Source organism: Eulemur rufifrons, chromosome 30 (genome assembly GCF_041146395.1).
Source record: "Eulemur rufifrons isolate Redbay chromosome 30, OSU_ERuf_1, whole genome shotgun sequence".
Lineage (NCBI taxonomy): Eukaryota > Metazoa > Chordata > Mammalia > Primates > Lemuridae > Eulemur > Eulemur rufifrons.
This window is the reverse complement of record NC_091012.1, coordinates 59819384-59834756: the sequence shown is the minus strand read 5'-3', so window position 1 is coordinate 59834756 and position 15373 is coordinate 59819384. Positions and strand designations below refer to the sequence as shown.

At 39.3% G+C, this 15373-nt stretch overlaps 1 protein-coding gene across 4 annotated transcripts in view; it reads left to right on the top strand.

Moving 5' to 3' along the window:
* Positions 1–276: 276 nt before the first annotated feature.
* Positions 277–15373, top strand: part of PAK3 (p21 (RAC1) activated kinase 3) — an 87432-nt gene continuing 72335 nt past the window's right edge. For all 4 annotated transcript variants that reach the window (XM_069462934.1, XM_069462933.1, XM_069462932.1 and 1 more), the window contains exon 1: positions 277–451. In XM_069462934.1, coding sequence (XP_069319035.1) covers positions 277–451 — 175 coding nt within the window. The remainder of the gene's footprint in view (positions 452–15373) is intronic.

Below are 15373 nucleotides of genomic sequence, written 5' to 3'. Positions count from 1 at the left end.
GTGTGTTTTTGTATACATACTGAAAAACCATTAATTATTGCCTTCACTTTCCTCTTTTGAAAATCACGTCAGGGTCTTTGGGGAGGCGTTTTTCCCTCCAGAAGAGAAACCCCTCAAAATGATCCACACAAATCCTGAGAAAATGTGAGACCAATGCTTTTGTTTCTAAGATGTTAGAATCCCCGTATTTACTAGATTTTTTTTAGACCTCTCCTTCCTTAACTCCTGGTTTCTCCTCCTTTTCTTTAGGAGCTGTGAAATCAGTTGTAACCGAAAATGTCTGACGGTCTGGATAACGAAGAGAAACCCCCAGCTCCCCCACTGAGGATGAATAGTAACAACCGGGATTCTTCAGCACTCAACCACAGCTCCAAACCACTTCCCATGGCCCCTGAAGAGAAGAATAAGAAAGCCAGGCTTCGCTCTATCTTCCCAGGAGGAGGGGATAAAAGTAAAGTATCAGTGGTCGGGCATTGAAAAGGGGCTAGTTTATTTTTTCATTGTCACTTTCTTTCTTGGGTAGTTGTTTCTTGAGCATTGGCTCTTCAGAGTCTGCCTGCCCTTTTATATCTACATCTTCAGAGGTTGCATTTTATCAGAGGATAATGTTTGATTGAACTACTGTGGGCTGACAAAAAATATACTTATGCTGTGTTTGCCTTTCACATAAAATTGAATGCATAGTGTTAAGCCAAGGGAAATCATAGAAACAGTACTGTCTTGAATATATAAACAGTGACTTTCTGATAACTTAGAATACAATTTACAGTAATTCCTTCCTAAATTTAAGTTGTTCTTCTTGGAAATTTGAGTATAGGTTGATTTATTTCTGTATACCTTTTCGGTAAGTGTGAAGATTTTGAATTGAGTATACAGGAGTCAGTCCAAGTTGCCACAATATTGTCTCTCTGACTATATCACAAGGTGGGAGGAAACTTCTGAGTCATTTGTTTCCACTCTCATTCTTCTACCAGTTGTCCCCTACACAATCAGCCCATGCATCACAACAATATATTATCATTTATCCTTCTGGTGTTCGTAATATCATTTGGTGCTTAAATATCATATGCTAACACTTAGGGACACTCAGGGATATGAAATCTCTAGTAAGTAATTGTCAGGTTGCATTAATTAGCATAAAGCTGAAACATGGCCTCCATAGATGTGACTATTGAAGCAGATGAGAGTGAAGCAAGTACAAGGGCATTGGCACCATAGAAAGTTGTCAGAAGGGCAAGAAGGGTGATGTCTTTGGAAGACAAAAGGGACGTGCTCAGTCTTCTTCAAGACAGAACAAATATTGTAGGTTGCCTATACGGTGTTAATGAATTTACAATTCATATGATAAGGAAAGCTGAAACTCTTAGTAGGGCCAGAATTGCCTCTTGCACACCAACATCACTTAAAAGATGCTCTGTTCTTCATGACCCAAGGATGGAAAAGATGAAAATCTCTTAAACCTCTGGATTGAAGATACGCAAAAAATGAACCACATTCCATGCAAGGGATCTGTGACCATGGAAGAGAAATTTTCAAAGACATGTTTTTAGACACTGAACTAGATCTAGAAAAAAAAAATTTGCTGGGAGCAAGGGATAATTTAGGAAACATAAGGTGTACCATAACCAGGAGACCAAGTTTTATGTGATGGTGGTGCCAAAGAACAAACTACTAGATCTTGCACCTCCTATGTTGTATCCACCACAACTGCAGAAAGTGGTTGAAGAAGGGGATTATGTGTCTGCACAGATCTTTGGTGCTATTGAGACCATCATGCTTTGGAAACCCTTGAATAATCCTACTTGGCATTCTGGAGAGCAAGAGCCAGCTGATACTGAGGTCAGCAAAATCAGAGAGGCTGACATTTCTGTTTTGTGCCAGTACTTCAGGTGAATTCATAGTGAAACCGTTGCTGCTCTGCAGAAAAGTGTGCCCATATCTTCTCAGCGGAAAAAACTGAGCCAAGTTTCTGGTATCCTGGCAAGCAAATAGAAAAGCCTGGATGAGTCTTCCTCTCCTTAAGGAGTGGTTTGAACAGTACTTTCTTAGGGAAGTTCAAGGCTACTTAAAAGAAAAAAATCTTAAATTTAAAGTCCTGCTGATTTTTCACAATCCATTTGGTGTCTTAGGTACATTTGCCCATGTGCATGATAATGTCGAGGTAGTCTTTATAACTTAGCCACATGTCTCAGATCCTTGATACCTTAGATCATTGTTTGATCTGGCCATTCAGGAAGACTTACACTAAATTAATATATAACTTTGTTCAAAATCTTACAGTTTCCTCTATCTGAAGATCCTAGTGCATGAGATTCCCACATCATTACTAATGCTACATTCTTGATAAAAGAGGCATTAGATAGTTTAACAAAGCTTGTCATTAATGTGACCTGGGAGAAGATTTGGCAAGAGGTGGTGAAATATCTTTCAGTGATCACTCCAAAAGAAGAAGAATCTTTGGATCAAGAAGAACCTATGGATGAGGATGAACATTTGGTGCAAGAGTAATTATTGCCTGAAGTTGAATCTGAGCATGTTGACACTAATTGGAATGATATGCTGCTAGAAGATGATCCTCAGGAAGCTTCCAGTAACCCAGAGGTGATTATCATAAGTGATGATGAAGACAGTTAGGAGGCTATCGGACTGGAGACAAATACAGTTAGAAACAACAGGAGCAAATTTTTTAGAACAAGATTAAAACATCCCCAAGAAAGTAATGAAAATTGGCATCTTTACATGTAAAATCTTACCTGTTCAAAGCTTGAGTGATTTAGCAGCATTCTATAAAGAGGTGCTATAATGTCTTCAAACCCAATGACATTGGGCAAAAACCATCTTCAACAGAACTTAAATCATCAACTGCCATTTAATAGCATTGCTTGAACAGCTGATAAAACTACCTTCAGACAAAGCTTGAATGATTTAATTGGATTCTATAAAGAGGTCCTTCTCCGCCCAAAAAAAAAAAAAAAACATATTGGGAAGAAAGCAACCTCAGAAAAGCCTAAATCATCAAGTAGTACGTTTAAATACCCTTACTGGACAGCTGATAAGCTGCCTTTAGACATAGGTTGAATGATTAAATTGAACTCCATACAGAAGTGCTAAGGTATCTTTAAAAAAGACTTAAGAAGACAAGCATCTTCAGAACAGCCAAAGTCATTAAGTAGTGCCACTTAAATTCACTTACTTGATAGAGCTAAGGCCATAAGCAGGTTGGTACAACTTCAGGCTTGGACTTCAGTGACCGTAAGAGCATAGACATTCATGATTCAAACTAACAGTCCACCTCTGTTCATTGCCTCTCTGTCACCCCCATTATCCACTACCATAATGAGTGACAGACACATCCTCATCACCTGAGAAATCATCTCAGAATCTAAATGGAAATTTAAAGCCTATCATTTTTACTAATTTAAATTACATAAACTCTCATTATTCTTTTTATGTAATGTACTGTTATTTTATTTAAGTGTGCATAAAAATATTTATGAGGGCTCTCAAAAGTTTACTTGTGACCTCATTTCTCCTGCCCATTTTTTTTCTCCTAAAATTGTGATCTCCTCAGCTGAACTTTCCTACTTTGGGGGTTGTTCAGGAACCTGACCCTCATTGGGTAGGGAGGGATTACTGATTATGTGTTCCTACCTCTCAGTGACTGCTTGACTTAGGCCATAATCAGTCTTGAACTAATGGAAAGGCACTGGACTTGGGTTCTGGAGATCTGGGTTCATGTCTAGCTCTGTCACTGATTATTGTGATTTTTGGGCCAGTCACTTAGCTTCTCTGAGCCTCAATTTCATCACTTGTTAAATGAGGGTAGTAATACCTGGCCTGCCTCACAAGATATCTGTGATAATCAAATGCAATTCTAAGCACCAGAATACTAAATAATTGTGAGATATCATTATATTTGTAGCATTTTTGGACCTTATATGGACAAACAACTAAAACACTAGATTTTTGAATTCTTATTTCTTTTTATAAAATAACTTCCTTCTTAACTAGACTGTATATGTCAATTATAGAAAATTGAAAAAGAAAATTAAAATTGCTCATAATTTCACAAGCCAAAGGTAACTGAGTTGGTAATTTTCCTTTTAGTCCCTCTTCTCATTATATAGAAATTATTCATCAATGTGGAAAACTTAGAAAATAAAGATAAGCATACAGAAAAAAATCATCCATAATCACAAATCCCAGAAAAAATGTTAACATATTGGTGGATTTTTTTCAGACTTTTTCTATGGCTATATATGCACATATATAATTTGTGCATAGTTAAGATCATAATATATGCAGTTTTGTATCCTGTTTTTTACTTAACATTTTACCATGAATATTCTACATTTTCAAAAAGTCTTCATAAATATGATTTTTGATGGTGTGTAATATTTCATCATAGGGTGGCATCATGGTTTATTTAACCATTTCCTTTTGTTGGATATTTGTGGTCCTTTCCAAATTTTGTCATTATAAATAATGTCACAATGTCTATTTCATTACTTAAATGGAACTATTTGCTTTGGTGATAGCAGAGGGGTTTTTCTGTTGTTTGTTTGTTTGTTTGTTTGTTTTTTAAGAAATCCTTTTAATAGCTACATTTCATTGATCAAATGAAACTTCAAGGGACAGGTAGACGAAAAATAAGAAGTAGCAGATATGATTTCAAGATCTATGTTGGAGACTCTTCCAGGAGTTGAATCTTGGTATTAGAGCAAGATAGGAGAGAGAGTTTGACACAATTTTATGATACTTCACTATATAAAATTTTCAGGATTTAGACCAGGAAAAGGGCATCCTGAACAAGTGGTTTGATTTTATTTTATGGACCCTGTGAAGTGTGGGACTGATCAGGTTTCTCTTTTGTTGGCTACTAGAAAGATTGGAGCCAAATGTGTGGTCCATGCATAGCACTTGTAATGGGACTCTATGGTATGTATGCACTTTGTATTAGCTTTCTTCCAGGCTCCATTTTATGTTTTCTCTTTGTTTTTGTTTTTTCCTTTTACTTTCTTATCTACTTTCAATTTATGCTATCATGTTGTATTTTGTGCATTCTTGTAAGCCGCCTGATATCCATTTTGGAACAAGGTGGGGAATAAATACATGAATGAATAAATAAATACATGAATAAATAAATGAATAAATAAATAAGGAAAAGGCAATGAGGCAAATGTATGCAGCCAGGACTCTGAAATTGGCATAATGCCTCCAAAAATAATCAATGTTAAGGACTTGAAGCTTGGAAGAACATATGGGAAAGAAGCAGGTGAGGCTACATTTGGAGGTGACATGTTCTATGTGATGTCTGTGTCTTCTGAAGCGTGCTTATGTGTCTTGTGTCTTGTGCTGCACTTAAGCATTAGGTGTGCTTTAGAGGACATGCAATGCTGTGTGAAGGGTTGTGTCTTTAGAGGGCACAGTTCATGTGCATTTTGTTTGTGGGGAATCCAGAGAGATTTGGGAGCTGGTAAGCCTGGGAATGATGTGATGGCCCTACTTCCTGGAGGTGTAGGAGGGGATAGTCGTATATAAACCAAACCAAGACAAATGTGGAGTGTTCCACTAGTTGCTGGGTGCCAAGCTGTGTGCCAGGCACTTTACATGTATTGAGTCTTAATCTTTACAGCCAATCTGTATTATCCCCTTTTTACAGATGAGACAATTTAAGCTCAATATATTTAAGTAGACAGCCTGCAATCACATACCAAATGACAGAAACCAGAAATCTCCCAGGTCTCTCTGACTCCAAACCCTATGCTTGTTCTATTATATTACACTGCCTTGCAATGGGACAAAGGGTAAACTATATTTCTAGTATCCACAAGCCAGCAGTGGCTTTCATTTTTCCTTAAGAAGATAGTAGTGTGTTTTGAAATGTATCTGAATTTCAGAAAAGAGGGCTTTTAAAATTGCCACTCAGGAGGAAAGAAAGAAAACCTTTTCACGTTTTGGGGGGAAGAAATGATGGTGAGAAAATATTCTTGACAATAGTTATGTGCTAACCTTTGATTTGGGTGTTTTTTGGGTTAGTTTATTATTTAGTATGTGTACTTTACAGGCTAACATGTTGCTTACTTTAGAAAGTTGAGGCTCTAAATGAGTGTGTTCATATATGTGAAAAAGTTCTTAAAGTTCTATTTGTTACTGTATTGAATATATATTGCTGTTCTAATTCCTAGAGTATGTCATCTTCTATATAACCTACACAGCAGAAATCATTGCTGTGCAACAATTATATTAAAGAAAACTCTCCGTTATCCTTTATGGTCTTGTTAATCAAATGTTTTGGTCAATGCATATTACTAATTTTCATCTAATTAATGCACAATAAAATACACTTAGTGTGATAACAGTATGCAATCTTTCTTTGGTGATGCTAAAGACCCTTTGGGATCTTGCAGTAGCTCTAGGTTATTATCATTGCACTAATAATGTGTGGGAGTGTCAATTGAGAATTCTATCATCAGAAAGCCAGGTGTCAGAGATTGCTACATCCTGAATGGTGCTTACATTCCTCTTAGTTCTCCAAATGTAGCCCATCCAGCTCAGCAAAGAGTGCTCTTCAGAGATCACTGTCCTGCCCTTTGGGAAGCCTGAAAGGCATGGCATCTTGCTTATTCTTCAGGGTCAGTGCTATGCCCCAAGAGAAGAGCCTCTTTGTACTACTCCTTTAGCCCTAAAAATCTCCTGTTCAAGTAGGAAGAAGGTGGGATTAGGACACACTCTCCCTATGTACTAGGACTTGTGCTTCCACCTCAAGGCCAGATAAACAGGGAAAATTGGTCATAAGTATGGTAGCTAACTAAAACCACCAGACAGTCAAATTCAAGGGAAGTATAGAGTGTAGTATTGGGAGATGTACATACTAAGGTAAAGAAGCAATGAGGAGAAATAAATTGGGAGGAAGTAATGTTTGAGAGGGAGATTAGGAGGTGGAGAAGATACAAGGGATGGATAAAATGAAAGGGAAAAACAGAAAAGTGCTATATCAAACATTAAAATAAAATGTTGCAAGGAGAAGAAAATTGACAATGTGTAAGGGATATGAAGTTACTTTCCTCCTTAAAGCAAATGAGGCCTTTTTTTTCCCCTCTCAAACTTGTACCCTACGTAATTATCCACATGATCAGAAGTGTCTAGTTAGGACATTGCCTCATTTTTGCTTTTTGTTTTCAAATATTCTCCATTGAAATTGTTGCATATGTTAATTGGGTGTAAATGAGAGTGGAACCAGTATGTGTTGCCTAAAAGATGAGTAAGAGGCAACTTCCTAATGATTTCCCAGAATGATCACTGTTGCTGAATGTTGTTGAAGATGATAGCACTGAAGGCAATGGCTGTCTGTGTGTATGAGTGGGGGTTACTAGAGGGCTCACATGGGACTATCATTTCCTTTCCCCCATCTCATCATCCTCATGGAACATCTACCACTTTGAGTTTTTATCTATACATTAAAGGCTGCTAAGTTATGGAAGTCATGTGATATTTTCCATAGCCACTGAAGACCTGGCAGGAGGAAATGGGCTTAATATTCCATCAGAGGGAATGGAACTAGGCATGAAGAAATTCCAGATAGGCTAACTGGATGCTATGAGTTACTAAGAGTAAAATTTTATCGGTTCTTCATTGGGTCTCTCATGGCTTTAGCAAGTTCTAACTGAAGGCAGGAGAATGAACCTTCCACATGGGCCTTCCCAACTTTATGCTTCTGGGATTTGCTAATATAATAAAAGATATTCTAGTAAGAGCAGGGAATGTTTAAAATAGCCCACTTTAATCCTCTTTCTTGGCAGTTATATTTCCAAGAACATCACTCATGAAATGCAAGTGCTGGGTTTAAAAAGTGTCAGATTACTTAGTACTCCAGCAAACGTAGGCCCTGTTACTTAGTGTATTGCTAATGAGATGATATATTTTAGAAGGCTGTTACAATGTTCAAAGTACTTTCATATCAATTAATCAATTGCCTCCTTCAAACCTCCTATGATGGAGGCAGGGCAGGGATTATCTTCATTTTATAGAGGAAGACAAGTTCAGAGAGGTTAAATGATTTCCACAAAGTTGCCCCCCTACTTAATAACAAAGCAAGGCAGACCTAGAATTTAGATCCCCCAACTCCTAGTCCAGTGGTTATTGAACACTGTTTGCCATAAAATAAGAGTAACCTAACTTGTTTTGAAAATAGTTTTCAGCCAATGGAATATGCAAAAATGGAATTTTTACAGAAGCAGGTGAAACCCAGATGGATCAGAGATTATAACAGTAGTCATACTTTTGTCTTTACAAGTTATTCCTCCTGAGGGCCTAACTTGCCAGCAGGAACTAATTAGCCTTTGTAAAAAAAAAAATCATTAAGTATTTTCCCCAAATCCTGTATTATTTTGGGGGCTTTTAAATCTTTTTTTATTATAAAAATAATGCCTGATACTTGTAAAATTGAAATTTTTAAGAAATATTAAAATAGAACACAAGAATCACCTATTATCCCTCCTTTTAGATTCATTCCTAATCCAATATTTAAAGTAGATTTGAGGCCTCTTCCTGATTTAATAAACACCTTCGTTTCCTGCTCAGAATCAGTAATGTATTTTGCCCAAGATCCTAGGTTTAAGCCAGAAATATATCTGTTATGTGGAATCTCTTGAATTTTTGTCCACCTTGCATTGTCAATTTCTTTAACTACTTAGAGCTAACAATAAAATCTATTTTTATGCCTAACTTTCCACTGTAGTTACCATATAGTACTTTCAAATATTTCCATTGGGAAAAAATAAATTTGAAAGCCCACACAACAACATTCTTTTTTACCAAAAATATTAGGTGAAAACTAGAGAATTATTAATCTCTCCCTGTGTATGGGAAAATGTACATCTCGTAAATCCAGGAGGTAAGAAATTCCTCTTGGGTCCGCTCCTGTAATATGCCCCGAAACAGGATATCTGTTTATAGAGCAGATGTGTCAAGGATTAGAACCTTCTTTGCAGAAATCAGTCCCTCTGGGACTATTGCTCTTACAGTGAGAGCCTGCCTCTTTGACACCACCTTCAGAACTGCTGTTGCCATAGGAAGAACTATTCTGGGATACTTATTCTTATCCAAGTATAAGGAAGACTTCAGAAGACTTCCCCTCTGGGGGGTTATGGCACAGTGTGCTCTGTGACCCACAAATCAGAGAGTGGAGCAGAATGGCATTTTTTTTAAATAAAAGAGGAACAACCCCAGCACTTAACTCACTTTCCCGGTAGTTAAGTAGACACTAAGGAATTTTAATTCTTACAGGCCACAAAGGCAACATTTTGTATACAATCTTTGTGGGGCACTGACTAGCAGTCTCTTAGTGACTTAGATAAATCAGTGAACTGCTGAAAGCCTCTATCACCCAGCTAAAGAGTGACCAAGTCACTAGGGATCATCTGCTAGGCAAAATGAAGGTTGTCACCCATAGGAGAGAGAAAGCCCTTTAAAAATACTTTTATATCCTCCCAACATGGATTTCCCAGAGCAAAGCCCAAGAATATTGAGATAAAAAACAAGCCTTTTAGTATGACGGATCTCTAACCCACCCATCCTCACTGCCTCTGCCAGAAATGGCCCCCCTGTCTGCACAAAATTGTTTCATTTCAGGGATATATAACACTGAATACAGATTGTACCTGGGCAGAGTGAGCAGGACAAAGGGCGAGGAGAGGGAGGAGGGCTTCTGGTGTCAAGCTAGGGGTTGTGGGATAAGAGCAATTCCCAAGAGGGCCCCAACCCCAGTAACTCCAGTGTGAGCATCCTACTAGCATGTTTTATTAGGCATCCTATATCTCACAGGATTTCATGGAAGACCATGGGATAGAGAAATATGTGCAACCAGCCAATGCATAAATCTGGGCTGCATGCTGACTTTGAGCACAGATCTAATTGATTAACTCTCTCAGTTTAAAAATCAGATACAACAGAACCTGGACCACGTTTTTAACTGCTTATATACTGCATTCAGAAAAGATTTGTGCCTGCTTTGGTTTTGGGTTTTTGTTTTTTTTTTTTTTTTTTGAGACAGAGTCTCACTCTGTTGCCCAGGCTAGAGTGCCGTGGCGTCAGCTTGGCTCACAGCAACTTCAAACTCCTGGGCTCAAGCGATCCTCCTGCCTCAGCCTCTTGAGTAGCTGGGACTACAGGCATGCGCCACCATGCCCAGCTAATTTTTCTTTATATATTTTTAGTTGTCTGGCTAATTTTTTTTCTATTTTTAGTAGAGAAGGGGTCTCGCTCTTGCTCAGGCTGGTCTCGAACTCCTGACCTTGAGCGATCCTCCCACCTCGGCCTCCCAGAGTGCTAGGATTACAGGCATGAGCCATTGCACCAGACCCCTGTGCCTGCATTTTATGTACCTAGCTCTCTGCTGAATAATGTGAGGGATGCTACGTATGAAACAAGGTTCCCTATCCTCAGGTAATTTTTAATCTAGTTGCAGAAATAATATACACATGCATACATGTGTACACACACACACACACACACACACACACACACAGTTTGTAAGAAATGCCTAGTAAGTGATCTTACAGACAACAGATGCAGTGGTAGGTAGATCCCATTCCACATCCATCATTCATTCTCCTCCTCAGCCTGAGTGAAACAGCAACCATCTGGAAGCCTGCCCCCACCATGGCATGTGTACCTTAGCAGCTCACAGCTACTAGCTTGTCTTCTCACACCTTTTCTAATAACACCTAACTCCTTTTCTGTTATGTCGTCCATGTGCTCAAAACCCTTCCCAGCACATTCTTTATTACTATCTCCAATTACATCTTTCTTTTCATTCCTGATTTCCAAGGCTACACCCTATCTATTTACCTTTCTGTCTTCTCACTTCCTCGCATGCTGTGTATTTAGCCTTACTTCCAAGTTTTTGCTTCTACCACCCTTCCCACTTGAGAAGTCTTACCCTTTCCCACCTATCCAGTCTTTAGGACCCATCATTCAAGTCATATCTCCTCCAGTGAGCCCTGACTGTCCACCACAGATTTCTATGATCTTCTTCTCTTTTGACATGCTACAGTAATTATACTCTGTTTTGCCCAACTTATCACCTAATTTTCTTTGGTCTGGTAGTATTGGTTGCCATTTCTTATTTGTTTGCCATTGCTTATTTCCCCAGTTAGACTGCAAGTTCAGAATATTAAGTTCCTAATGAATCACCCAGCATATCCTGTAACTACATTGATCCACAATTCAGTGTACACTTGCTAACTGCCCCACTGACTGATTCAAAGGCAAAGAAGCTAGGACAGTAGCAGAAGAGAGTTGTTCCTTAGAGCCAGGGTTGTGAAATGCTTGCCTCATAGAACTAGCCAGGCTATGTGTTTATTTTTCTTTGGAAAAAAATATTTCTGTATTTTTTAAAAATATGCTTTATATAATATTTTGCTTTTAGCTTTCTTTATTAACATGGCTTTAAATGTTGCTTTTAAAGTTATACCATATACCATAATATTTTGCATGGTTTCCATTGCTTTTTTGAAAAAATGATTATTGTTTTGTGCTTTTAGGTTAAATTTAGGTAGGAAAGCACTTCCCTGTCTGTCTTCTGTCATCCCCTTTCTTTTCCTGCATGCTCTGTTTTCAAGAAGCTAGAAAGTGTTCTAAAAATAATTCTGGATGTGACCGTATGATATTCAATCAGAAAGCCCAACAAAACTTCCAGGAATTTTAGAGGAAGATGACAAGTGGAACTCCCACAACAAGGAAGACTCAGGTGACAGTTTTCTAAAATGCTTTCAGAAGGCACAGATAGCACCATCCAGGGATTTCATCTTGGGGAGAATTGGCTGTTTTGCTGTGCCTTGAACCCTGCCCAGCTGTGTTGCCAACATATGCCTTTGGCCCCAAAGTGGCACCTGGCAAGAGGTGTACCTGAATGAATACAGTCATCCCCACTATTGGGTAAAAACACCACCACCGCCACCACTACTACTGACTTCAACTACAAAAACAACTCTAAAACATATTTCCCACCCCTGGCCTTCTTGGCAGACATGGATCATTGTCCTCTCATCTGTGAATACATAATAGCAAATAGGCATGGCCTGTCTCCATATATCAAGTCTCATTTCATATAATGAAGGTCATTCATTCATCCATTCATTTGTTTGTTCTTTCATTTATTCATCAAATATTGAATCAGGTACTGCACTAGGTAGATGCTGGGGTACAAAGGTGAATAAGTCCCAGTCCCTGCGTTTAAGGAGCTGATGACCTAGTAAGGGACACAGACAAGTTAGTCAATGATTAGACATCAGCAATGGAAAGTACAATATAGACGTGAGCATTGAAGAGGAGTATTTGTTCAAGACTGAAAGGAGGAGTGATTAGGGAAGGCTTCCTGGAGGAGGTGACCACTGAACCGAGGTGAGTCTTAAAGGATGAATGGAGCTAGCCATGTAAAGAGCGAATAGCATTCCAGGTAGAAAGAGCAGCATTTGAAGGTAGTAGGTATGGCACACTGTTAGTTGAGTTTCTAGGAATACAATTAACAAGTAGTTCAGAATAGCTAGTGCTTAGATAGGAGTGGTAGATGGGTGAGAGATGAAGCTATGGAAGTAACTGGGGACAAGATCCTGGAGGACTTATATATGCCTTGCTAAGGGCTGTAAAGTTAATTCTGAATGCAATGAAGGAATATTAAAGTGGGGGAATGATATCAGATTTGTGTTTCAAAATATTACTCTAGCCACAGGAGGAAGAATAGATTGAATGGGAGGAGGGAGGGAAGGAGACAAGTCAGGCTGTTGGAGTCCTACAGGTGGAAAATGACAGCGGCCTGGCCCTTATGGGCCAGTATCACTACGGATAGAAGAGGATAATACAGAGGGAATATTCAGGAGGGAGAATTAATGGAACTTGACAACTAATCAGCTGGCAAGAGGAGGTCCTAGAGAAGGGTGAGACAAAGAACAAAGGAGGAATTTTTATTTCATGTTTTAGGTGGGGAAAGGAAGTGGAGAATTAGTTTACTTTTGAAAATATTTAGTGTGAGGGGTCTGCAAGGCATACAGACAGAGGTGTTCACTGGCCAGTTAACTACATGGAGTTGGGATGCAGCAGAGGGGTCAGGCTAGAGGTACATATGAGGAGTCACTAGTGTAAATGGTGATTAACACTGTGCATGTAGATGAGATGACCCAAGGAATAGGTGTGTTAATGAGAAGAGATGAGGACCTAGGACAGCTCCTGGAGGATACTATTTAAAGATCCTACAGAAATACGGTCCTGTAAATAAGACCAAGAAAGAAAACCCAGAAATGTAGAAATAGACTCTAGGAAAGAGTTATGTGAAAGAAGGTGGGGGAAAGTTAGTTTCAAGAAGTATATGGTCAGCAATGTCAGTTTTGACTAAGAGGTCAACAGATAAAAAGAGTGAAAAGTAGCCATTGGTCAAGGTGGAGACTAATTTGTGACTTTAGGGAGTCATCAAAGTAGTTTGGGGAGTGAGAGCTAAGAAAGTCTTGATTGCCTTTTCAAGAAGTTTAACCTAAAGAAGGAAAGATGGAGAGAACTCAAACCACTAAAGAAGGATGTGAGGTGGCAGAAAAGTTTTCATTTTTAAGGACAAGAGAGATCTCAGTATGTCTTTTAAGCCAAAAGGGAAGTGCCAGTAGGGAGGGAGAGATTGAAGATACGAAAAGAAATAGGACATAATTGATAGAGAGAGAGAGAGAGACCCCTGGAAAACTGAGAGGGACTTGGATCTAGAGCACCAGTGGAAGGACACACCTTAGGTGGAAGGGGGAACCTGCTTCTAGTGAGATAGGAGGAGAGAAGAGGATGCTACTGATTGGAGATAAATGTGTAGGGGTGGGAGAAGAAGTGAAGTCAAAGGAGTTCCCACCTGAGAAAAGGAGTCCCTCTACTTTTCTCAGTGAAGTAGAAGGAAAATCATATGCTGAAAGTAAAGGAGGAGGAAGTGGAGCAGAAGTTTGAGCAAAGTGGTGAAATTCCTGAATATTTGGTGAGGGGATTGGGAAAGGAAGTTGGCAAGGGCCAAGGAAAATATTACCAAGCATCACTAGTGACCCAGCTAAGGTCTGTGACCTTTATAATAAGCACCAATCTGCATGGCTGTTTGATTTTTCCCGAGTAACTCTCAGCAGTCTTGGTCTAGAAGTGGAGAAGTCCTATGATTGGATTCCATCAGGGTAGGGTTTTGTAGGACAATTGTAACAGAAAGTCAAAGGGCAAGCATTTATAGGACAGTGGCTTAAGAGCAATTTATATGATGGACCATAGAGTCTAGGCTAGGAGGAAGCTGAGAAATTGGCTAAAAATGGAGGGATCCAGGAAATGGAGGTTTTGTTGAGATCAAAGAACAAGTAAAATAGGAGCAAGCACTTGAAAGAGTTAGAAGGTTAGCCAGATGGGAAGCTGAGCTCAGAGAGTGACATAGCAGGGTGGAATATTTCAGATAAAGGATCGTTTGGGATAATGAAAAGACCTAGGAGGCAGCTGTGGTTCTCTGTTCTGACTGCACATCATCTATGGGGTTTTAAAAAATCATTTGCCCAGGTCTCACCCCCCAGAAAACCTGATATGGTAGGTTCTCGGTGGGCCCTAGACATTGGTATTTTATGGAACTCTACAGGTTATTCTGATGTGCAGCCCTCGTTGAGAAGCACTGGTTTAAAAGATGGCCATTGGAGTGGATTGCAGGAGTGGAAAGGAGGTAACGTTCATTAGAGTTGAGGGGGGCCAAGGAGCTATAAGGACAGGGTGTGAAGGAGATGTCCATTTATATCTTGTTGACAGAGTGATGGCAGCATGGGGTGTAGAAAGGAGAGGATTTTGTAGGCAAATGCAGGGATACTGATCTCAAATAAATGATTTGGAGTAAAAAAAAAAGGGGTGGGGAATTTGCCTTCTCCATTCCCCCAGGCCTAAGGATTTCGGGTGGAGGAAATGAGCAGCCTCCACCAGGATTGTCTGAGGAAGTGGTACCCTCATTGGATAGTAGGGTTGAAAGTTGTTGTTCTCAACCTCAGCTACATAATAGAAATACCTGAGGAGCTTTAAAAAACAAAGATGCCTGGACCTACCCCAGACTGACTGAATCATAACCTCTGGGGGTGGGGCTCTGGCATCTCCTTTTTTTTTCCCCCCAAAGTTTCCCAGGTGACAGTGATGAGCAGTGAAGTTTGAGAACCTAAGGCAAGAAGTGAAGAGAGGATTTAATGAAGAGGTTGAAGCTGTAGAAAAATTTATCTCTAATGGGACAAGCTCTAGCCACTAGGGGAACTGCTGAACATTGGAGTGGACACATAGGAGATGATAGATGATTAGAGGGGTTTTTCTTTCTTTACAAGGTAGTGGAATGGAAAAAATG